General features: G+C 40.8%; 1 protein-coding gene across 2 annotated transcripts in view; it reads left to right on the top strand.

The window, feature by feature from the left end:
• The first annotated feature begins 1,228 nt into the window (after positions 1-1,228).
• Positions 1,229-25,320, top strand: part of thsd7aa (thrombospondin, type I, domain containing 7Aa) — a 139,350-nt gene continuing 115,258 nt past the window's right edge. For both annotated transcript variants that reach the window (XM_088090555.1, XM_088090554.1), the window contains exon 1: positions 1,229-1,711. In XM_088090555.1, coding sequence (XP_087946681.1) covers positions 1,558-1,711 — 154 coding nt within the window. In that variant the 5' untranslated portion in view covers positions 1,229-1,557. The remainder of the gene's footprint in view (positions 1,712-25,320) is intronic.

Here is a 25,320-nt window from a genome sequence, read left to right as displayed (position 1 = left end):
AATCAAGGTACTTGTATTTCAATTGAGTTTTCCATTTTTATGCAACTTTACATCTCTGACTTCTCTAGTAACAAGATGCCTTTTAGATTCTTCTTGTGTTTCCTGTCCAGTGAAAACTGTATACCTCCAAAAATAGTGATTTTTAATGTCAGTGTTTGAGATAAAAGAAAGATGAAGTGCTTCTTTTTGCGTTGAGAAAATTCTCTGCGTCGTAAGCTAGATAAACTAAACCAAAAACCCTTTGGATCAACTAGAAACAGGGCTGTTTTGCTGAGCTCATTGGAAGACTTTCTAAAGACACTTGGCTCTCACAAGACAGTGACACTACAAACATATGATGATCTTATGGAATATGACGCACTGATGTTGACTGAACTACCAAACAGTATAAAAATGAGTTCACATTAGCACTTAAGTCTACAGCAATAAAACGACTAGAAAGGTGAAGTTATGTAGGTTTGGTTTGGACAAGTAAAATTACGAAGTTAGACATAGACAAGTAGAGTTATGTTGGTTGGGTTTAGACAAGTGAAGTTAAGTAGACTAGGTTTAGGAAAAGAAACATGTTGATGATGTTCTTTAAAATACCTCAAGGTCCACTTGGTCCCACACACTTATGAGTTTGGAAGTCCTTTGTCTGTTTGACCCAGACTTCTGCTCTTTATACCATTTACTTCCTTCTCCCATGTGTCACATACTAATTGTGGGGTATACCTACTTTTCAGAACAGCCTGAATAGTAAAACACTGAAAGGGAAAATGTTAATGCACCATGACTACTTTTACATCTGATACTTTAAATAGGGTTTTGATGATGACTCTTACATGTTTTTTCAGCAGAACTTTTACTTGTGGTGGAGTGGTATTAGTACTTTTACTTGTTGTTTACTTTTACTTGAGGCCACCACTGACCCAGTGCAATCCCTTTTTAACTCCCTAAGAAAATGATTGTCATGTTGTTGAAGATAACACTAATAACAAGTTTCGAGATGTGTTTTGACTCTATATTAAGGCACTTGTGCTGTTCAGTTTATCAACAAACACATCTCCACCTACCCCATCCAGCTGCCTGCTTCGATCGGAGTGCGGAGCAGCTTCACTGAGCCCTTTGGAAAAGGGATGAGAGATGAGTGAGCAGGAGGGGAGGGGAGGGGAGGTAGGGTAGAGAGGGTGGGCGTGTGTGCATGTGTCTGTGTGTGTAAGAGAGAGAGAAAGGAAGAGAGAGAGAGGGAGGCGCTGCATCAACCCGGCATACAGCAGCAGCAGCAGCAGGCTGGGCTTAGGGCTCTATTGTTCCCTGTTTTATTACTGCCAGACCTCGTTCTCGCTCATTAAGGATCCAAGAGAGAAAGAGAAACAGAGAGGACGAGGGGAACGAGTGGAGACCTCAGCCCCATTTGCCTGGGATTACTTCTTCTTGGATGCACTGGTGTGGACAAAGCAGAAGCAGAAAACACACACACGCACTTCGGTCCAGCTCCCTACCACGGGCCAGTCTTGTTTTTTTTTTTTTCCTCTTGACTGCATTGGGAACTGCAGTACTTGCCGTGCGGTGGCCATGGAACTGGCCAGCAGAGCTGTGGGGACGCTGGGGGTCTCAAGAGGGGCACCGCTCCCCTCTCTCTGGAGGATAGCGCTGCTCTTTCTCTCCATCTGGGAGATGGAGGCACAAACCACAGTGGAAACTAAACCCCTGTATATCTGGCAGACAGGTACGGTCCAGCCTCTACTGTTTCACTACATTCCCCCTTGGGTTCGGAGGGGGGGTTCTTGGAGAGTTGCTGTATGGATGTCCCATCCACTACTATGCTTGCAGTCTTGATGCAACATTAACATGCATGTTTGTGTAGCTTATAGCAGGGTGCAGGGACACATGGTCAACTTGCTCAAAGTATTCTGCTTTGAGGCTTCTGATTTGCAGTTACTGCATTGTTCATTTTTTAGGATTCCATTGAGCCTTTATTTAAAGCAAAAGTTTCTTTACCGAGCCTCTTTTCCTGCAGACATGCATGTGGCAGAGGTTGATGCATTGGAGCCATCTTGCTACTGTATAGTGAGGTAACATATTTACTGCAGTCCCTGAGGTGAATGTCTCTTTGCCCCCAGACTGGAGGTTAGAGGAGTGGGGCTGTGCTGACTGTCTTTTGGCTGTGCTTCCCCTGTTCTGGACTGAGGCAGCTGGGACTCCTCGGCTGCCCCGTGCTGCTATTGGACTCATTTATCACAGTTTGACATATGTGCAGTTCATGAGGAATGGTGTGTGCACTGTAGCTGCATGTGGGGCTTTTTCTGAGGGGGGCGGGAGCACGCTTCAGAGGATGCGGGGAAAACACTCCGTAGTACACCCAGCAGTAGCCTATTTACACATGGAGGTGATTTGTGGAAAAGTAACCCAGAGGTGGATGTTGATGAGTTAAAGGCAGAGTGTTGTGAGAACAGTAGCTTTACAGTGCAGGCAGCTGTGCGGTACAATAAAAGGCTCCCCATTGCTGCTGGTTTGGGTGGTGCCTCTCACCGGTCGAGGCTCATTCACTGCGAGAGAGCAGCACATGGTCAGGAGGACACAATGCTGGTGCATGGTCCAGTGAGCAGAGTGCAGAAGTGGGAGAAGGATAGGAGGATGGGAGCAGGAGTAGAGGGGATGGGTCCCCCGACACCCCCCAACAGGGGTGCCCTTTGGATGCAGCTGGAGATCAATGTTCTCTTACACTACTGTCTAATCTCTCTCTGTTTTCCTGGATCAATGTACTGGCTTCACTGGGATCCTGCAAACCCCCCTCCTTCCCTACCAGTGGGAGCTGATCAATGGGTATAGTCCTGACAATGCAGCTCAGCCTATATGGAATCAATTCTGGCTGTAGGTGGAGTCTAAAATGTAATCTATACATGTTAATAATCAGTGTCTGTGACATCCACCGTGTGCAGGACATAATTACCCTCTTGCTACTCTAGTCCATTGGTAAATGCATTGAATGTTTGCTAAGAATTCAACATATGCATCATTGGTGTTTGTTTTGAATTGTGCACTTTATAGGGTAAAGTTGCAGTAACAACAGGGAGATTTCACTGTTGACTATGTCTGCTGTTATTGCATTGTCCAGTGGGCATGAGTGTTGGTATCGTTGATAGCACTGCTGTTATTTGATTGGTGAAATATCTGTTAGGGAGGGCACTGAAATTGTGTTTGTATTTTTTTTTCTTTTTACATGTCATGTTTCTGTCTAATCGTCCAGCATTGGTAATGTAAATATTTTCCAATTGAAGATATTAATTCCCTTTCCTTTAGTCCTGTGCAAGCAAAAGTTAGTGCAAGCGATTTTAAATTTTGCTACAGTATACTAGGCATCTCGATCCCAAAAAACTCAAATTCAAGCTCTGTTTACATTGTTTTTTGTTGCAACTTAAATGATTTTTGTTTCCCTCTTCTGACACTATTGTTGTTTACCAGCTTCATTGCTCACACCCTGTGCAAAGGAATGGAAATCCTATGGTATTATGTGCTATACCTCCCACCGTGCTAAGGCAGGGGAGGAGATTAAGGGTAGAGAAACCAGAGCAGATTGGCCAGACAAAGTTAACCTAGATACGGTATAGACATGTTTATGAGTGTCTCCTCTTGGCTTAAGTGTGTCGGCACTTGGCTCCCGGATGCTCGTTTGGCTCGCTGACAGGATACTGATGCTGAGATGAATGGTGATGGACCATGTTTGAATATTCGTGTGTCCTTGTCTTTGATTTGACATTTTTTGGTGAGATCCTGTCTTCGTCTCACAGTTCCAATCCTTCCCCACATGCTCAATGCAACAATCCATTAGGCTTTTTCCTCCACCTCAGCACCTTTCGTCTGGGAGGAAGGTGCAGGAGCAAAGAGGTTGTCTGTTGACATCTTTAAAAAGGAAATTTTTTTAGGGGATCGTAATATATGTATTTTCAGTGAATACTATATACCCACTCTTCTTGTACAGATAGGTGGCTGAAATTAGCCACAGGAGTAATGCGGGGGCTGGGGGTTCTCAAGAGACTCCTGTGCCCAGCAGTATGTGCGGAAGTGCCGAGGGAAAGAGTACAATTCACTAATGCTCTGTGGAAATATAAGTATTTAATCAATTTAATCATCCCCGTGGACCATTACAACAGCTGATGTGTAAGCAGGCCAAAAAGGCTAAATGAAACAATAACAGATGAGTCATGTTTGTCACATTACTCCCCCCACGCTACCTGCATATGTATGGAATTTGGAGCGATGTTTAATCTGGCAGTGTGTAATGTCTTGTTGGCAGAGGACTTGCTTGTATTGTCTTAGTGACTGGATTACAGAAGCCACAGACAGATGGTTGAGCGAATAGATTCCGTTTTCTCTCTGAGTGGAGACTACAGGATGTTCTCTTGGTTTTAGTGATGTCAGGGGTTAACCGTTAATGGTTAACTGCTGTTAACTTTACCGATTACATATATCAGTCTATAGGTTAATTTTGATGCTCTTCAGTTTGCTGTACTGTGCACCATCCGGATTTGGTGGGAGCTAGCGGCGTTGCTCAATCTGTGATTAATTGCCAATAGTAATGTGGTCCCCAAGAAGCCTGTCTCAAGAAGCCAGCAAGTTAGCGCCTTGGGCAAAAAAAAGTGTAAGTGTAGTAACATTTCCTGTCTGATATGGGTTTCCCAAATCCTCATTCTAAAATCAAGAATCTATATGTTATTATGTTGGACACAAGTTATCAAATGCTTTACTGAAAAGTCAAAAGTTTCAGCATGTGCACAACTTCAGTCATCATACTTGCAAAGATTTAAAGAGAAACATGGAGAAAGTTTCTCTTTTCAGTGGATGAATGCAAATACAAAATGCAGAGTGAAGCTCCAACGTCACAGTGAAGCAATACTAAAACCTTGTTGATTTCTCTGTTAGCTCAGTGTTTTTTCAACATTAAAGCTGTCATAAATGTGTAAGAACCACAGATAGCATTGGGAGGAGAGAGAGGTGATAGAGAGGAAACAGAAAGTAAAAGAGCGCTGGTGAGGGAAAGCACTAAAGGAGAAGGAGAGAGGTGTGAGACGGAAGGTCATGTTTTTTAGATACCATATCATTAAGTCAAAATCATCTTTCAATTAGAAATGTGGATGTATTGACAGCTAATCTGTTTTAACATTAATGATCATGATGAGCCACTGACAGAGGATGTGTCTTCAGGTTGCCCCATGAAAATTGGACATTCGAATTATCAGTCAGAGACCTTCAATCAACTGAGATTGCTTCGGATCAAGCAGTTTTGGGTTTTTTTTGCTGCAGATTTTGTTGTAGAGTGAGTGCTTTTGACTTTTACGTTGCTCTTTGGTGCAGATGGCTGCAGACATGCAGGCAGCAGCACGGAGGACGAGAGAGCAGAGATCTTCTGCTTAGAGGTGGGGAATTTACAGCTCACAGGAACTTAAAAGGATTCAGTCTCAGGCTTTTGTTTGATATCTAGTGGCGGCAATACATGTTGTTGCACATTAAAACCCATTGTTAACACATTTAGCTTGTTTACTATGTGACATGAATGCCACTGTCACAGTGAAAGTCCTGTAGAGCTCATTCAAATCTAATTTGATCCGCATAATTTTGAGTCGGGTACAGCACTAGTGTGTGTCTTCATGCACTTCATGAAAGCATGTGTTTGAGAAGGGAAGCTTTTAGAGTTGATAGACAAAGGGCAGATGCTTAGTTTTGATCCTCAGCAAAAATTTTGAGAGGATGTTGACCTGAAAGTGCATTTATGCACAACATTTTTGATGGCTTTGTGCCAGCAGCAGGTGGCAGTGCAGGTGGGTGGTGGATCAGTTTTTGTCACATTAAATCTTTGCACCAATCAACAACTGTTGTTTCCATTAGTCACTTGGGTCGAAAAAAAGAAAGACTGAAAAGTCAGTGGCCTGAAAAACAACTTTTGCTGCTACATACTTTCAGGGCGCTCTTATTGATCTTTTCACTGCAGTCTGCTACCCATCATGTACACCACAGACGGGGCTTGATACTTCCTGGTACAGCGCAGGACAATAAAATTCGCTGCAGAGCTGAACAAGCTGGAGCAACGTCTGATGGTAATTAGTGGGGCAGTTCTCCTGCACAGACCCAGTCAGCCTCAGAAAGACCTAATGAATGGAGGCTATTTATGCCTGTTAAAACCACACACACACATACACACACCACAACAACAACACAGTGTCTCTGTATTGTCCTCATGCAGTGTGCAGCTCTGTTCAGACGCTCTGTGGCAGATGCTCATGTCCATGTGGTGCACAAAAGAAAGAAGAGGCTTCACCTCGAGTCACATGGCCCACTCTTTGTTCTTCCTCTGATGTCCCCATAGAACCCCCCCCCCCCAAAACACACCACCACCACCACCACCCTCTCCCTCTCTCAAGGTGACCTTTAACCTCTGAGCTGAGAGGGGTCTCGTGAGGCTATCAACAGTGAAAAGGAGGCGGGGGTGGAGGGTGAAATACAGCAGCTTCTCCATATCAAGTTGTCAAGTGCTTAATTCAGCCATTTACACCAGTAAATTTAATAAGCTCTAGCTGAAGTACAGATCAACTGATTTAAATTTTTTTTAAAGATGATACAGTGATAACACTATTCGTGTTTTAATTAAAGGTGCCAGTAATGTGTACATTTCAAATTGGTCTTATAAATACATTTAAATGAACAAATGTATTGTTCTGAACATCCCAAACCCAGTAAAATAAGAAGGAAATAAGAAAATACAGGCAGAGGGCCTCTGAAGATAAATATGCCACCACACACTTGTAGTGGTTCGTAAGTGATGGATGAGAGGGATTACGTTTGTTAACATAGTTTTAAGGGATATCCTGCAAAGTATAACCACTAAAGAGACTGATATTTTTCACAGGAGTTGGTGGAAAACAAAATAGAACTAAAAGGAAGTTGAACATTGGACTGTCAATTGTTAGTTCAACAGAAATTTTACCCAATCTTGTTGATTTTTATCTTGTTGTGGAGTTCTCCCTCTAATGTGGGGTCCGTGTGGGTAGTAAATGGGATGAAAAATGGGCCATATATAAGTGTCCACAGGTTCCATAATGGCCCTTTGCCAATCGTCCAAATGGGTGGGTTAAACCAAGTGGGATCCATCCAGATGGGTTATGCTTGGGATACCTGGGTACTAAATGGGTATGGACCCAAAAATGGGCATCTTATTTGGGGGCAACTCAGGTAAACCATGGCATGGGACCACTATAGAACCCATGGACAGTCCCATATGGGGCCCATTTTTCATCCCATTTACTACCCCATAGACCACACCTACAATTGTTGTCAGGAGAATGGTCTGTCTTAGTCAGATGCAAAAACTGATAGCACTTTCATCTTTACACAATCTATACGGAGCTGGTAGGGTAATGATATGTTTTCTTAAGTGTACCCCACTTTCATGTACACGACACATGTATGTGCTTACGCACACACCATAGGCATCACCATCTGGATGTAATAGCACAATACTGACGGTAACATTCAGAACCATGGACAGCGCCTTGTTAGACATAAAATTGTGTTTTGTGTCCCAAAATCCACCCAAAACTGTATAATAACACTGCAACTCAAGAGACTATCAAAACAGTCCATGTAATTAAAGGTTCAGGTTATGTTTCACCACATGTTGGGCAAAGGTTCCCTCCTGAGCTGCCCATTTCAGTTGGCTTCACCAGCATTTGCCCTGCTGAAGTAATGTTAACGTTAGGTCACAACAGTGCTCCTTCCTGCTTTTAGCCTACACTTATGTTTGGCCATTTTAATATTATCTTTATATCAAAATCCCCACGGTGTGCAACCAAAAATAACGTATGGTGCTTTTTTTTTTTTTTTAATTGAGTGGGACAGTGTGATAAACTTTGGCAGTGGGGATGGCCTGTCAAAAAATGGTAAATAACTTCTAAATTGATTCAGTTTAAAGAAAGACACACACAGGCAGGCAGATGTACACACATAAACACACAACTTTGCCATGTCCCCTGTCATAACTCATAAACCACTTTTCTTATGCAGGCATAGTGATGAGTGTTTTTGAGGTTATCCGTGTCTAAATGCATGAACCCTGGATGCATATGCTCATGTGGTCACAGCTATTGCAAAATTGCACTTTTATTACTCCATTGCAGTACCACTTTTCATCTAAACGTTTGAATACTTTTTTGACATTGCTTTGCAAAATAGTTGTTCTTACAGTAAGGTTGTCATTTTTCAAGCATTTTGCCCAACTCCGATAAAACTCTTGACTTTTAGATGTACCAGTTTCCAGCTTGTCACTCTACATAATGTTGTACAACATGTGAAAAACAGATAGTGAGTTGGTGTAAAACTAATCATTATTTACTGATCGATCCTCTCATTTCACTATGCCAGCGAACAAGCCTGTTTCCTCAAATGTCCAACTGTATTGATGGACCTTGGTTTGGGTAGCAGCATGTGCAGCTCCCGGGGATGAAATCTGTTGAAATTTCTCCTTTTTTTGAGCGCTGCTTGTGTTGAGCACCCCTTTCAATGAAAACATATGAATGTGATTAAATGGCATTTGTTGTTTTGAACAGACACTCGAGTGTCAGATTGGCCTGCGCATACGGAGCTGGAGGAGTGCTATCAAGGCATAATGGAGGCGGGTGAAATTATTTCTGTTTTCCCTGGGATTCATCAAGTGCCAAATTGCAGCCATTATGTTTTGTGGGTTTGAAGAAGCTGCATCCAGCTGTTCAATTCTGCCTGGCGGGCCACCCCAGTTGGAGGAGGGATGTCTGAGAGTGTGTGTGTGTGTGTATAAACACACACAGGTACATGAACTCAGTGCAGTGTCTTTGTCTTTCTCTCAGCCATCTGCTGTCTGTAATCGTCCCTGTAATCCCCATTAACATTAACATTAATTCTTATTCCTGCCTTTTCTTACTTGACAAGAAAAAAAATAATTTATAATCATTTAGTTCAGAATCTCAACACCCTCACAAAAGCTGAGTGACAGTGCATTTCATCTCGCACCCACCTCCTTGCTATTTTACGCTTCTTCTTTTATTTCTCACTCACACAAATAGCTACAGCAGCACCCATTCACACACACATACACACTGGGATGGGCTTTGTGCCGAGCGTGTGCATGTGTGTGTGGCGTGCCTCATTACTCCCAGTAAGAGGGCTGACAGTGGGGGAGGAGTGTTGCTGTCAGCACCCCACCTGCAGGCAGTGGACACGGGGAGGCTGAGTAATTACATGGGAGTGGTGCTTGTTTGATTCGGGTGCGACTCCACTGCATGGCTGCCACCTCGTCCGATAACTGACAAGAGGCCAGTTCAGACAAAATACACACTCAGGTTTCACTGATAAATGACTTAACAGGTGAGTGGGCTCACATTGGCAAAGTATTAACAAGATCACATGTCAACAGCTGGCGGCCCCTAGAGGTAGCAGTTTTTGCTACATCTACAATGAAAGTGTTGAGCAGGTTAAACAAAAAATTCTAGATAAATCGTGGGTATTCTTTGAACCTTTCTAGTTGTGGGGTTAAAACTATAATATCGGTCATAATGATAGAGGGAATAAAACTAAACAGGGTTCATCCTCTGGGGATCAGTAATGTTTCATCGTGTATTTCAGGAAAATCTGACATTTTTTGACTTGTCTTGTGTACAAAGATAAATATTAGTGGATATTAGTATTACTGGCACTAAGGTTCACCAGCTAGTTGCTGAAAAAATTACCAAAGTAATTAGAATTCGTTCTGTGTGGGAACATGAATCCCAGTCCGAAAGTTTGTAGTAAATCATCTAGTTGTTGATCTAGTTGTTCAGGGGATCCCAAAAATCATTAGGATACCTCTTCTGGAAAGCACCTGTCAAGCACATTTTATGCCAATCCATCAAGGAGATTTTGAGATATTTACTAGATTAATGGTCTGTGGACTGCATTATTCATCGCTTTTTTCGTCTTAGAGAGCATTTGAAGCTTTTGACACTACAGGCACAATTCCTCCATTCTCACGCACACATTCACACATGCTGCTCTCTGGTCATTAGGTAATTGAACAAGCACTCACACACCATGGGCACCATTAGAGGCAATCTGGGTACAGCATCTTGGCCAAGGACTCTTTGACATGAAGACTATGAGGGCCAAGGATTAAAAAAACTTGGCCAATGTCAGCCCCCATACATTGAAACACCAACCCCCTGATTGGTAAGCAACCTCTCTATGCACTGAGCCACAGCCGCCCTAGGATAAGTGGACTTCTTGATGGTGCTAGAGAAGTCAGGAATCACCAGAGTCTTTAAGATTCATTATCTGGGGACCATAAACCAAATTTCATTGCAATCTGTCCAATAAATAACCAAAAGAGCAACATTGCCATCCCTTGAGCCACATAGAAAAGAAAGACAAAGCAAAACAAAGAAATAGTTCTTTAACTGTCAGTAATGGCAAGTTTTGCTTTGTTAGAGCAATTTAAAATGTGTCAAAAAGATGGGACACTCTAACTAATTAGCCACTGCTGCAAGCATACTGATTTGACTTGACTCAGAGAAAACAATGTCATCTGTAGGTCCAGTTTTGCCGTCTCCTTGACTTTCACTCACTGAACTAATGAGTCTTCAGAGTCATTAGTCACCAAACCGATCCACATCTCTCGTCTATCACCCATCAAAACCCAGTATCCTAGTGTTTTCATCATAATATGGCTGCTCACTTAATTCAGGCCTAATCATGAAAAGACAGAGATAAGAGTGTAGGCAATTGGAGCAAGCAGTGATGGCCAAGGTGAAGTGCTGTTCATTGCCAAGCAACTGTGTGTTGTTGCAGCCAGTAGTACAGAACAATACCAGTCCAACTGACCACATTACAGCGATTAGTGTCTTCCTGCTTGCAGATAAACCCTTGTTTCCCTCTGGCTAACTCTTGCTCCCTGTGCGGCTTGATTAGCCCTGGGAAACGTGCTGGAGGATTGCACTAAGCAGCATAAAGAGCTTTTCATCAACCTGCTTCCTCCTCTCCATGCCATCCTCTGTTCGCGCTCACCTCCGGCTAACCCTCACCTGACATTTGATCTAAAACCTCAGACTCTGCGCTCAGTGTTGCATATCTTCAGTTCTTCAGATAGTAAACACATCTACAACCTACAAAAAATCTGAATGCATGTGTTCAAGCCAAATGCATGTTATTAATTTCACAAGCATTTTTTGTGTTAACCTTCCATTAAATGCATTCATTCTTTACCAAAGCCTCATCCTAACTTTAAAATTTACCTTAATCATATCCTTTAAAATGTGTTTTGATCAGTTCCATGGCTACTGTTTAAGGACATGTTATGTTTTCAAAATCTCATTTTTTTGCTTGGATTTAAGAAAACTCCCAACAAACTGAAGGACTTTTGATTATACAGTTAAAATGTACACATGGTAATTTTTTTTTTTTTTTTACTAATTTTGGGGTAACAAAAACATCAGAGCTGGGGCTGAACATCAATATCAATATGTATACGATACTGTCCCATGCAGTTGAAATTATAGCGCTGGATGCGATATCCAATGATCCACTGTCATTGATAAAAAGTGAAAATATTGATACATATTTTATGAAAATACATATGCGTAAAGTTATTTACTTTACATGAAGTTACATACAGTAGATTAGGTTTAGCAAAGTAAAATTATGTAGGTTTAGGAAAAGAAACATAGTCGAGCGCCGTCACATTACGTACTCAACATTACTTTTTGTAAGTATACGTATGAACGGTGCATGACAACAGCTTGCTGTGTTTCCATTTCGGCACAATCACAGCTCCTTCCTTTACATTCAAGCAGTCTTGCAGACAGGCAAAAAATGGCAAACAGCCAAGAAAGATACAGTGAGGATATTAATATTGTCTCATATCGAAACACCGCAGGACATATCTCAAACTCTTGTTTAAAAAAATACCTGCTTTTGTTGGTCTCAACTGTGGTCTGCTGCCATCTCACTTGGTGTTACGTCATCTACTATCTCCTTCTCCTCCTGATTAGAAGCTCTGCTCATTTACCTGTAATCTGAGGTTCATCTCATTAGAGATGTTGATATGATATTTATGTAATGTTAAAATGTTACAGATCCATGGTTTGCAAAAATGTACATTGCCAACATTTTATCCTTGCCACTGGTGCTGTATCTACACTATGAGGCTTTGCTGGCAGAACCTCAATGACTTGCACACACACACACACACACACACACACACACACACACACAGACACACACACATATATATACACACACACATATTTACACAGATGTGGTAGATAGCACTATTTTAGTTCTGTGTGATGTATTATACATAGCCAAAGAGCTTACACAAGCAGAGACTCACCTCTGGCAGTCAAAACTGTGCAGCTACACAAATAAGAACACACATGCACACGCGTGCACACACACACACACACACACACACACACACACACACACACACACACACACGCATACATGCACTGAAGAAAAGAGAAATACTCTGATTTTGATTTGCACAGTAATTGAGAAAATACCCAATTACCATGGGTAGTAAATGAAAAAAAAATTATTTAGAGAGAAAAATATGTTTTATCCTGCCAACAACTCAGATACAGAGAAAGGAAATATGTTTCTGTTATTTTTGTTAATTACTATGGCTATGTCATGCAAACACATTTGATTGCAGTAGTGTGGACATGCGTGGTCCCCATTACATTTATTGAGCTCATTCATTCTCTCTGGGGGATGATTCCAAGTGATTTTGTTGAATGCCTTCACTTGTCATGGACTGGATTTCCATAAAAGTTGAAATGGACATGCATGGTCACCAGATAATTTTTATAGGGCAGCACTATCAGGTGAAAACCAAAATAAAACTGCCTACCAGCTTAAAGATCAAAAAGTTAAAATAAGTTAACTTTCAAAAATTGACTCTTTTTGGTGAGAATGTTCATACTTCTAAGTAGATGACCCCTTAATCTTTGACTCCTTTTTCCTAATGTCATGGTCAAGGTAAAAATGTTCTTTAACTACACTTGTGACAAGGCATTTTGAAAACTTCCAACCTTCTTTCTAATTATATCTTGTTAATATTCATTGTCTACAGATGATAAATCCTAATTTTTCAGATAAAAGAAATTGTTAACATGAAATTACATGTAGAATGAACCCTTTCAAGCCCAGTCACTTCCTGAGTTTTCATAACTGTCCATAATCGGGACAAACTGTCAACTTTGTACCCATGACTAATAAAACAATTGTCATGTTGCTATTTAAGTTACTTAGCATGTTCATACTCCCAAGGGGATGCACCTCTCTGAGTATCTGATCCCATGACCTTTCCATCAGTCCAAACTGGACTTTTTTGTACTCATCGAAGAAGAGCAAAACTCTCAGTAGGGTATATTATTTGTACTTTATAACATTTTGGAACTGTGGTGTGTCTTAAATACTGTATTACAACCTCTAGGGTGGGTTTAGACTTCTAGTCTTGTTTTGTAATTGAACTGAATTGAGTTTAGTTCAGTTAAGGGTGAGAAACAGAGAGGCAAATAGAAAGATATGAGATGTGAAATATTCCGTCTGTGTACTCGCAAATATCACTGAAACTCCCGTAAATAGAAGCACTTTAACTGCAGTCATCACTGTATTATTCATCAGGTCTTGCAGGCAGCGGCTCCCTGGAAGACACAAACACAGTTATACCAGTCATCCTCGGCCTAATGAGGCCCTGAGGACGCCACTAAAGTCAAAACACAGCCAGAGCCCAGCATGAGAGCTTTCTTTTCCACGATAGAAGAAGACACACTAACCCTTTAAAAAATGATGATGAGTAGTAAAACTAAAAGGAAGAGACACACACTCTCTTCTGAATGAGAGGTTAAATTCAGGTCCCAAGTCCTTGTATAAAATATACGCTGGCACTGTGTCACAGCAGTGCCACTATATATCTTTTCTTGCTCAATCTCAACACTCACTAGTAGCCTATTAAATCAGATGAGCGGGTGATGTTTCCTGAAAAGAGGAAGTGAATAGATTGATTACCAGTTGATCAGATTAATGAGAATCTTAGTAGCACCAGGGCCACATTTATCATCAATGCTGTTATGATTAATTAATAACTTTTGAAAACTTACCAGTTGCAAAGCTTTTCATTTAGTCAATTAAACCACAGCTGTTCTTGATGGATCCTGACTAAATGGCTGGGTTCTGTTAAGCAGAAGATGGAATTGGCTATGAAGTAGCTCATTTTATAGCTCTGTGTCTGCAACACTTTAATCTGGGGAGTCCTGCATGAGTCAGTAAAAGAGTGTGAGAAGGCCCTGGCATCCTTTTATGCTCTATCTTTAGTTTTGTTTTTACTGCTTTTCAGATAAATAGTGGACAGATTATTTTCATGTGAACAATCTGCAGCTTGCCTTTTGAGTGCTACAGAGTGGAGGCGGATTAAATGTCCCTTAAATAACGCTCTGCCACAACCAGAAATGTAAGATTTAAATGTGCACGATCAACGTATACTGGATCCACGTCTGAGTGTAGCTCAGAGGTTTTTATGCAACCTGTCACCTTACTCCTCCATATTGTTTTGGCCAAGTTGAATCCTCATGCTTGATCTTAAACTATCCAGACAACAGTGCAATCAATGATTGACTGTCTTCTTCATGTTTCCTGGAAAAAGCCAACAGTCCCAAGGTGCATTTGAGCATTAAGCTTCAAAATCCACTGCCAGGCTGGTAATGTTAGGCTGAAGTTGAGTTTTGTAGAAGATTGCTGAACACATTAAGCAGCTTGAATAATTTATTTGAATAAATTAGGCAACTGTGGCTCAATGTTATTGTTTTTTTTGTTTTTGTTTCTGAGTGACATTCTTCATAGCAATGATCACTGAAGCTCAGGGGTAATCAGTGAACATATCAAAATGCTAAAATGAAGGTGACGATATTGTAACCCCTGTTCTATTTGCACCGGTGGAGCCTTTTACTAGGCAAATTGGGCAATGGAGCCCGTCGGTGAATGAAACGACTCTGATTGGCAGTTCAGCTTGGCGCATGAGAAGAAAAACGGAAATGAGTAATTTAAACAAACATCTGAAGTCAAGAGGGAATGGGGCCGAAACAAACAAAAAAGATTGTTTATCTTTAATCACTTAGCTCAAGCAGAAATGTTTCCTGATAGGTTGTGTTGTTGTTCATTGGCGCACAGTAAATATGCTTTGTTTTTTTTCCAATATTGGGTTGTGTTGTTAATGTGCAAACTGGCTAACTAGCTTCTTGTACTGGTGTTTGGTGTTAGAGGGCAAGTTGAGCTCAGGGAGTGGTCTTTCACATGTTCAGAGCATAACCATTTTTAGTTAAATGTATTCAAATTTGTTTTAAAACTGGACTGCATTTAGCAGAGACTGATCAAGCTCATCAAGGGTTTTTTGTATAACTGGGTCACATCATGCATAATCTGACATGCAATAAACACAGCGGCCGGTCAGGAGGGGTCAGGGAGCTTCAGTGTGCTGTGGGTCAGATTTGGCAAACTGTGGCTCTGACTTTGAAATGGCTCCTGTGTTTGAATAAAGTATAAATAAAAATAAAATTTGTGGACAGAGCCGTTTCCGAGACCATGGTGATTTAATTACCGAGATCAGTCTATCCTACAGATGCATCAGTAAAGAAACTAGCAAACACAAGCTCCCGTCTAATAATAAACCCTCCTGGGTGAATTGTGCACACAATGCGCAAGGCATGTGATAATATATGCAGGGAAGTGAAGAAAATGAAGTGATCACAACTTTATATATAAAGGAGCATAAACAGGAACAATATATACAGGATTTAAAAAGTGAGCAAAGATATCAGTGGGAACAAAGCTGTGAGGATTTTGTTTTTTTCTTTATTTCTCAGTTTCATGTTAGAAGTGAGATTAAAGCAACTTCCAGGCAGCATCTCTTCCTCTGGGCGCAAACGCTCATTTGCTTTTATCACCTGAACACAAAATTCAGGGTATAATGAGCATACAGATGGCCTGGAAATTATGGGAAAAAACAGTTCCTAGGTTAATAACAGTTTGTTAAGCTGGGAACAGACCTTAAAGCTGCATTAATGGGTTTATTTTTGGCCAGATGGAGACAGCAGCGCAAACACAACGTTGGAGTTTTGTTTGTGTCCACCTGATGAGTGTAAGCCCATTATGGACCCACTTTTAGCTCTGTTTTGGTCTGTTGTAGAGAAAACTATCTGGCTCTTTAGCTGCTAAATGATCCCCTTTGATTGCGAAGTAGTCAGTATTTTTTATTTCTGGTGTTAGGTGCTGGACAGTTAGGCTACAGGGGATTATTCAAAGCTTTTTTTGCCTTTTCTGAAAACACCTGTCTGCTGTTGCCAGTGGAAGTGGTTGAACTGGAAAGTCTGGATAATCAGAATTTATCCTAATCTTGCAATTTCTAATTGATGCTGCAGCTTTTGCAAGAAAGGCATAGAAAGGATGATGGCTTTGCACTCAAACCCAATGACGTGGATGATAAAATAAGTCTCACGGCATACAGCAGTGTTTAACCCTTTCCTCCCTGTCCTCTCTCTGCTCCTATCAAGTAACTTTTGATGGGAGCTGGTGACAGATTCCATTTTTATGTTAACAATGCAGCTAAGTAAAATTGAAATATTTTTTATGTGTAAAAAGTACTATTTGGTCTCCTGTGCATATGGAATATGATGCAGATTTGGTGTGTATTCCTGAGTGATTGAAAACAAGATTTTGCCTTGGGCCCCGAAAAAAGCTAGCTGGTGTGTCTACTGGACAAGATAAACCTGTAATGATGAGAGGCACAGCATGTTGCTAAGGACAAAACGTGTTAGAGAGATCTCATTGTAATCTTATGTCCCGCTTTACTTACGTGATTCGAATTATTGGCATAATTTGACCCCTTATATGTAGTGTTATCTTCAGCTCGCTCCCTGTAAATGTACATTGGCTGCCGACTCGTTAGCATTAACTGTAATGTTACTGTTAACATGTTAAAAAAGTGCACCAATACAAAGGCCAGGCAGGGGTCAACTTAGGTCGGTTAGGTCGTCTTGCAGAATCCCTGTGAGTCTCAGCCTTTGTCATAACTGCGAGAGTAATCCTTAGTCGTAAGCTGCATGTACATTGCCTGTTCAAGATGGGAATATCACTTTGTTAAGGCGCTTCGCTGTTCTCTATATAAAGTCCAAAGCTGGTAACAGAGTGGTTTTGCCTCAGAGTTGGGACTGGATGTAGTAACAGCACCATAACAAGATTTGTGTAAAAAGTAATGCTGGAAAGATATGAAAATGGGTGGCAGGAATGTCCTGGTTTTTACAATTTATGTGTGCGACCCAACATGGTTGATTTAAGAAGCAGCTGTTAGCATAGCGACTAATCCAAAGAAGCACAGTGACCGTAAGTGTCCGCAAAGTGGGAAAACAGTGAGATTTGGGATCTACTTACCTTCCAAGCAGAGGTGAGATCAGCTACCATATAACAGAGACAGTATATGATTGTGACATGTTATGTCATTTGTATTGTTTAGAAAGTGCTGCTAAAGCATATGTCATATGTCACACTAGAGGCGGACACTCATGTTTTAACCGTCTTGCCCATCAGGCCTCATTTGATCGTGGGATATTGTGATGCAGTGTATAATCACAAACTGGAGCGGAATGATTCTGCCGTTGTTTGGTTGTGTATAAAAAATGCAGGAGTGGTAAAGAGGTGACTTCTCTGTGGCCCTATAGTGCAATCTTTGTGTAAAAGTTGCTATATATACTCCTCTTTTGGGAGGTTGGCCAGCATTCATCCCATAATATTCCCTCATTTGGTTCAGTATTGATGGCGCTGTAGGTCCATAATCTCACCACAGAATAAGTAGATTGTTGATTTTGGTGTCTTTTTACACCTTTTCTCTATGACCTTACTGATGTCAGGACTTAGACAAAGCTGTCTGCCCCCCTGCTGAGAGAAACACTAGCAGATGAGATCTGACCTATTCAGCGGCTTGGTTACTTACTACTGTCTACTATGTCCATTCTTTACCTTTAGTGCCACTACAGTTGGTCACACCAGCTGTTTCTTCAGATCACATGGACAGAGATGTGACTGAAAAAAAAGAAACATTCTGCAGATCAAGAGGTTGATTTCATTCGTGTCGTTTTTCATCTGCGGGTGTCTACAGGGCCTGGAGTTAAGTGAGTTACAGGCACTGGTCGATTAATCATACTTACGGCAGTCACTGAACTGTACTCCCTGAAGGCATTCTCCTTCAAATCAACCTCCTCCTTCTTTCCACAATGCACCATTACCCAAAAACCACTAGCCACCCTCCGTCACCTCTGGTCCATGCAGTACAGGACTCACTGGTTGACGGCTCTGTGTGGACCTGTTGTCTCGTAGCTGTGGTGAAAGCAAATACAAAAACAATAATAGATTGTTCTGTGTGCTTGATTTCTGTTTTCTGTGGGTGAATATGCAACAGATTTGTACTGTTTCTACTGCTGGCCTGTTACATGATATAGATTGTAATCAGAAGAAAAAGGCAGGGTGAAAAATAACATTGTAGACCTCAGAAATAGTGCTGTCACAGTCGTGAATTTTTGTTGGCAAATTATTGCAATTAACGCTATTTCTGTTGTCATTCCACACAGCAGTGCTGTTTTCTGCGGCTTTGCAACTAGCCCAAAATCCATGTTGTTAGTTTTAATGGCTGCTCATCATCAAAATGATGCGATCATTGGCAAAGTAGTGTCAATTAGTTTACTGAAACAATGTTTCATCTCTCACTCTGCTGCACAGATTTATTTTAAATAGGCTAAATTGTTTTAAAACTGTTACAGGTTGTCATAATGTAACAAAAATGTGTTTCGGTGAATCCCAAAGATAGCAAGTGGTTAGACATCTGTGCAGGCCACATCAAATATGAGCCTTGGCTTTCATGATGATGTCATTCTGAAACATGGAAGAGACAAACACAAGCAGAGTTGGAAGTGCATCATTGTATCTATTAATATCTCCCCCAACTGGGATTCATGGGCCATGAAACCATGAAAAAACAGTCTATGTACTGGCCATATCTTATGAATAACAGTCTACTTACCAGAAAAGCAGAAAAAAACTTTCACTAGTGAGTCAGTTTTACACAAATTGTAGTAGAACTGCAGTAAACAGCAGCCTCAGCAGAAGCAGAAGCTCATGTATAAAGGTTGCAACCTTTCATTTCAGCGCATTCAACACAGAGCTAATGAAAATCCTATAGTCTTTTTGACACATCAGCAACTAGAAAAGCTTTATGTAGGAACGTGTTAGTTATGTTAATCTCTTAACTCAACCTTGATTTATCTGACTCAGCATTTGCTGTTGTAGTATTGGCTAACAACATCAGTTGGCTCTATGTGATGCCTACACAGACACAATGTTTACATGTTTGAGACACAAAGACATATCAACTTGTATGAATTTATAAGGCTGAAATGACTCGAAGCATTGATATTTTTTACTGATATTAAAATCTTAAAAGTGACCATTTTCCTGCAAACGCTTAACTATTTTTGTGGCCTCTAAGCTGTTTTGTTGCTGCCTCCTGTTTAACTTTTGGAGAGACTGTAGATGCCTTAATTGTGTTCAAACAGCTGAGTCAATTTCTAAAAAGAAGAATATGTTGTCCAAATCCCTATTCTTGGAGCAGCCAGGTAGCTCACCTGGTGGAGAATGCACCCCTTGAGGGCTCAGTCCTTGGCAGTGGCTCGAGTTCAGTTCTGGAGACAACTCATTGTTCATCGGCCCAAAATCTCGGAGCCTTGTTAGTGTTAAAAATGTCCCATTGGACCAAAAGTCTATTTCTCTGACAGTCTGTTCAAAAACAAATGGCCATTGATTCGAAGTCCTGTTTCTTCACACCCCCTGCAGTTAGACAACCCTGTTGCTAGAAAAAAGGTTTGCATTGTGCTTTTCTGTAAACCACGGATACGTTACATTTGTCAACAACACAGTGGTGAAGTTTAGGCACAAAAAAAACACTTGGTCATGATAGAAAAAGATAATGTTTTGCACAAAAGTTGCTGGAAAAGCAGGGATGGGTCGGTAAAAACACCCAGGATTGATGGCTCATGATGGGGAAGTGAAACTAGCTGCGGGGAGTGCGTATTTTCAAAGAAACAGGGGTATTGGGTGGTGTTTGTGCTGGGGATAACAGACTGTCAAAGAAAGTGATTTTGGTCCAGTGGGACATTTTTCCAACCAATGGGGCTTCAGAATTTTGGGCTGTTGAATAATTGCATGGCACCTTAGTTCTGACCTGTTGCCCTTTGCTGTGTGTCATCCTTTCTCTCTCCCACTTTCCTCTCTATACTTATGGGACTAGTATTACAAATGGACCTCTGGCTATGTACAATAATTGTGGAGGTCGTCTGGGATCTTAATCACGTGTGAATCTGTCAAGTCCTACCTGTAATTTGTCAGGTAAAAACTCCACTGCAAGTTACTTACCATAGTTCACCAAACAGAGATCATAAGATAATATAAGTCCCTTGGGAATCAGCATTTCAGTGATTTGGGTTTATTTTTTTGTTTTCTCTGCATCACTTTTCTGTGTCTTTGTTAGCCGAGGATTATGGCGTTGGCAGTTATAAATGAAAGTTTTTGAATTTCTAAATCACGCGAGGTCCCCTAACAATACTGATCCTGTGCAATAGGGCTGCTGTTTAAATTTTCACATTTTTTAAACTTTCACTACAATTTACATTCAGATTAAGGGCTTTACTATGTGGATTCACACACTTACACCCTCTTGGACATCTTTTTTTTTCATTTTGGAAAAGAAGGAAGAACAGTCACCGTAGGGGGCTGCTTATTAGGCTGATGACCGAGCTTACACTCCAGACACTGCTGATATAAATTTGTATGAAGGGATTACATATTATTTAATGTTGCTTATAAAAACTTGCTTAGAGTGCTTTAAGAGGATTTGAAGACCAGGTATTATGCACTTCTTATTTACATTAATTTCTGGTCTGCTTTAGAGCTCTGATGAAAGGTGTGCATCCATTTAAATAACTCATAAACTGACAGCCTATTTACAAATACTCTGCAATCCTTGCCAGAGCGGATATTTTTAGGATGGCTCTCATTTTATCCTGTTTAACCCATTTTCTCATGCCTACTCCTCAGTATGTGTTTAGAGCTCATGCCGACTCTCTTTGGCTGTCCTCATTACAACATGTCACAATTCGTTTTTGGAGACATGACGGTTGCTATGGCTCCATTAATAAAGCCTTTGATGATATTATTACTGCTAACATCAGATCACTTTCTTATTTTATTATTAGGGGTCCAAGCTGGGCCACTCTCTGCTGGAGACCAATTGTTCTTGTTCTTGTATTTCTTTCTTCTTATTTGTCTCTGTTTAACATGTTCATACAGCAAAAACTGTGAGCCCAAAAGTCACCAAAATTGATAGGTGGGTTGTAAATTCCAACCACTACTCAGGCACAAAACATGACACAAATAGACCTCAAGATAGCGCTGTTACAGTCAAGTTTACATTCGAGCAATTATCTCATATCTCATCTGCATCTTTGCTCTTCTGCTTAAAACGTCAAATTTTTGCAACTTTTTCTCGATTTCTCTCTAAATACTATTTTCAGAACTTGCCAGAAACCTTTGGACCACAAATCCTGATACTTTTGGCCTCATCTTCTATCGACATCACTGATCTAAAGATAGAGGAAATTTTGATACACCAGTCAGTTTAGAAATCATACATTTTCAAAACTGCCTGTATAAGTTCACATTACATGCTCATAAATCAACATTTAAAAATTATATTTTTTAATATTTTAGGGCCATATCGCCCACCCCTAGTGACGTGATGACATGACAGCTTGAGGTGACCCTATGTACGTATGTACATAGCTCAAAATAACTGAATGTTGAATTTTAGTGTCACACAGGAGTTGGGACACAAACTGTGGCCTCCTAGTTAAAAGTCCTTGTTTGTTTGACCCATTCACCACCCCAACTACCCCCTTATGCAGACTTTCATGCTTGTTATACTATTTAAACTGACTTCCTCCTTTGCCCCATCATATTACAGACAAAAGCCTGCAGCGCATGTGAGCACAGCCTACTGTTTGCCATTATATGGGTTATTTAATAATTAGAAGTAGAAATATAAGTGTGAACAGTAAATGAGAGCGACCTGCATAACTCCACCCAACCTTTTCCAGTTCTATTACTCAACACGAGAACATTTTGTTCCATTTTAATTAGTGTCCATACCCTGAAATTAACAGTGTTGGACGTATAGCTTTCACTCAGACAGTAATCTCTAATTTATTTTTGAGACATGAATACAATTTACTCTGGAAATGAGTCTCAAAACAACAAGGTGGAGTTGTTAACATAATTTTACTTGATGAGTGTATTTGATAAAATTTTATTGCAATTTACAGTTTTGACAGCTATGGATGATTTTTATGGGTTAAGATAACAAATAATGAAGAATTATGTGCTCAGTGAGGAAAAAATTCTTCAAAGGTGCATGTTGACTTACAGATTTACTCAGAGAAGGATATTAAAAGATGCAAACACCTCCCAAACATGTTATGTGACCCTGCATGTCAGACAAGCAGACCTTTCTGTCAGCATTGGTGTTCAAAACCTTAGGTTGAAAGCTTAGAGACAATAGCTTCTCTTTAATAGTCTGCATTTTTATTAGCCACAAAGTCCCTCTGTGCGTCCCTCTGTCTGTCACTCTTATCATCGCTGCTCTTCAGCCAGCTTCATTCAAGCCTCATGGTCCTCATGTGGCCACATGTTTGTGTCCCACCTCAGCCTGTCTGCTCATGCCAGTGAGCCAATATTGTGTCTGCACACTCTGCCAGGCCCTCCTACATATTTAACTCCACTACACTGTGTCGGATAAGGTGTGTGTGTGTCTGCGTCTATGTTTGTGTTTGTGTGTCTGGAGTGACATTCCCTGGTGCGTCTGTTTCGCACCACTGGACAGCAAAAAAAAAATGGTCCGCATGCTACACTGACACATCAAAATTTGCACAAGTACAAATGTATCACCCCCCCACACACACCACCCAAACTCTGCCTGTTTCACACACACATTGGCATCATTAAGGCTGTGTTTCTGTCTGGCTCTTCATAACCTTGCTGCTACAGAAAATTATTCTTTCCACTTCATCATTTACTGCCAGTGTTGAACGAAATGTCACAGACCGACAAGCGCTCCACCTCCTCAATAACTGTAATTTGTTCGGCACTTGAGGGGCAAATGGGGAACAAACACGACAGTTGGAATTGGTAAGTGTTGGTGTCTGGCTTGCACTAAACAAATAGGGCAACAGGCCAAGCTGAAACATTTTCACCTGAGTGTGGAGTCAGCAGAAAACGCTCAAACAGGGACATGAGAAGAAGGCACAGTTCGGTGATTTTGTTCCGGTGCATAAACCCTTAACTGTCTTTTTATCTGTGTTTGCAGCTTGAGATGGCTGCTATAAAATCATAGTGCTGTTAGTCTGGTCAGATGGCTGCTCTCCTCATAGTTACCACTTTAGATACACATCAAGCTGCTCTGATAGAAGGGACTTGCCCCAACCACTAACAAGATCCCACTCAAATGTTATATTTTTATTTGGCAGATAGAACCATTCTAAATATTTCCTCATTATATTTATAAAAAAAACATTAATGTAGCATTATCTCTGGTCATATTTGCTGTTTTTAGTATTAGTTTTAAATAAAAATCATTTCTAGGAAAAAAAAAGAGCTGTGTTTGGATGAGCCAGTTTTATTTTCCATCATCAGCATGTGTCAGCTCCTCAGAACAGCAGCAGTTTCATTATATTTAGCCCACAGCACCTTATCGCAACCTCTGTCTCTGTGTAGTGTTTGGTGGCCACTGGCTATAAAGACCAAAGAGCAAAAAAGCCAGTAAAGGCGGAGGCAGTAAAGTAGTAAAGCAGCTTACAGTGACACAGCAGCTGGACATTAACCTTCAGGTGTTGTTCCTGCAGGGTCACTGGACAGTTTGCTGGAGTGTATCCGGCCTGAAAGAGCAGCTGTCTGTGGTTTTCTTGCCACACATATACCTAAACTTTGGGACAAATAATACCAAATAGAGGGGCGTTAGGAACAAACACACTTGTATAACACTTTTAACATCTAAATGGACCCGTACTGTATTTTCATGCTCCCAAGAGAATGACCCCTTCATTAAAGAGTTTTGACATCATTTTGGATTGTCTTGGGGTGTTTAGAAACATGATATCGCTTACTGTAAGCGAACTGCAGGTAGAGCGGGTTTTCAGCCAATCACAGGGTTAGTTGTTATATCCCGAACTCCCTACGTCCATGTGTTGAAGTGTCCTTAGGAAGGCTAGTGTATTGAGTGGCAGCTCTGTGTGAATAAGACAATGAGAGGTGAATTGCAAAGATGTCTGTGAAGGTACTCAAGGCAAAGGGAGCTCTCTGCCATCTGTATAGGAGGAGGACAGGGTGAAAAACTTCAAGGCAGACCTCAACTATTTTGTAAACATTGCTCACCAGGTGAGGAGGTCCAGCAGAGACTATACTTCCTTGGGAAGTGAAAACAGTTCTTCCTCCCACACCAGCTGCTGGCTGATTTTTACTGGGCAACTATCGAGAGCCTCTCCAGCAGCTGCTGTACAGTGTGCTACGCAGTGTTAGGAAGGTTACTTTTGATGCAGGATGACCACTGCTCTACTCAGCTAAGTTCGGGCAAGGTGCTGAAAGTTAAACATCCAAACTTGTAGAAAAGATTTCCACACACTTACATCTATGCAGTGTCTCGCTTTGGACCACTACCGCAAACCTCCTTAGCTATTGCTGCACAGTGTGGTATGCAGTGTTAGGAAGGGTACTTTTGTAATGTTATAGGTTACAGATTACTAGTTACAATGTTAAATATGTAATCAGTGATGTAACTACTTTGATAACTTCATCAAAGTAACTAACTTCTTACATTTGAGTACTTTCCAACAAATATAGATATGTATGTATATAGACTATGTGCAGTGTATAGTGTAGAATTTATAATCTGCTGATAGTTGTCAAACTCAGGTTATATACTATATATATATTTTTATATATATATATATATATATACATATATATTCTCCTTTTCTGTTTTTTTTTTATATTTACTACTGTACTGAGCCACTGTTCCCTTACCTTACCTTACCTTACCTTACCTGACCAGGCAGTGTTAGCTATCAACAGTATTCCATGCCAATTATTGTCAATCTTTTACTAAAAGTGATATATTCTGCATATGCACTG

This window comes from Plectropomus leopardus, chromosome 17 (assembly GCF_026936395.1).
Source record: "Plectropomus leopardus strain MGB_pleo_1.0 chromosome 17, ASM2693639v1, whole genome shotgun sequence".
NCBI classification, from domain to species: domain Eukaryota; kingdom Metazoa; phylum Chordata; class Actinopteri; order Perciformes; family Serranidae; genus Plectropomus; species Plectropomus leopardus.
The sequence above is the reverse complement of the archived record's forward strand: the minus strand, read 5'-3'. Positions and strand labels throughout refer to the sequence as shown.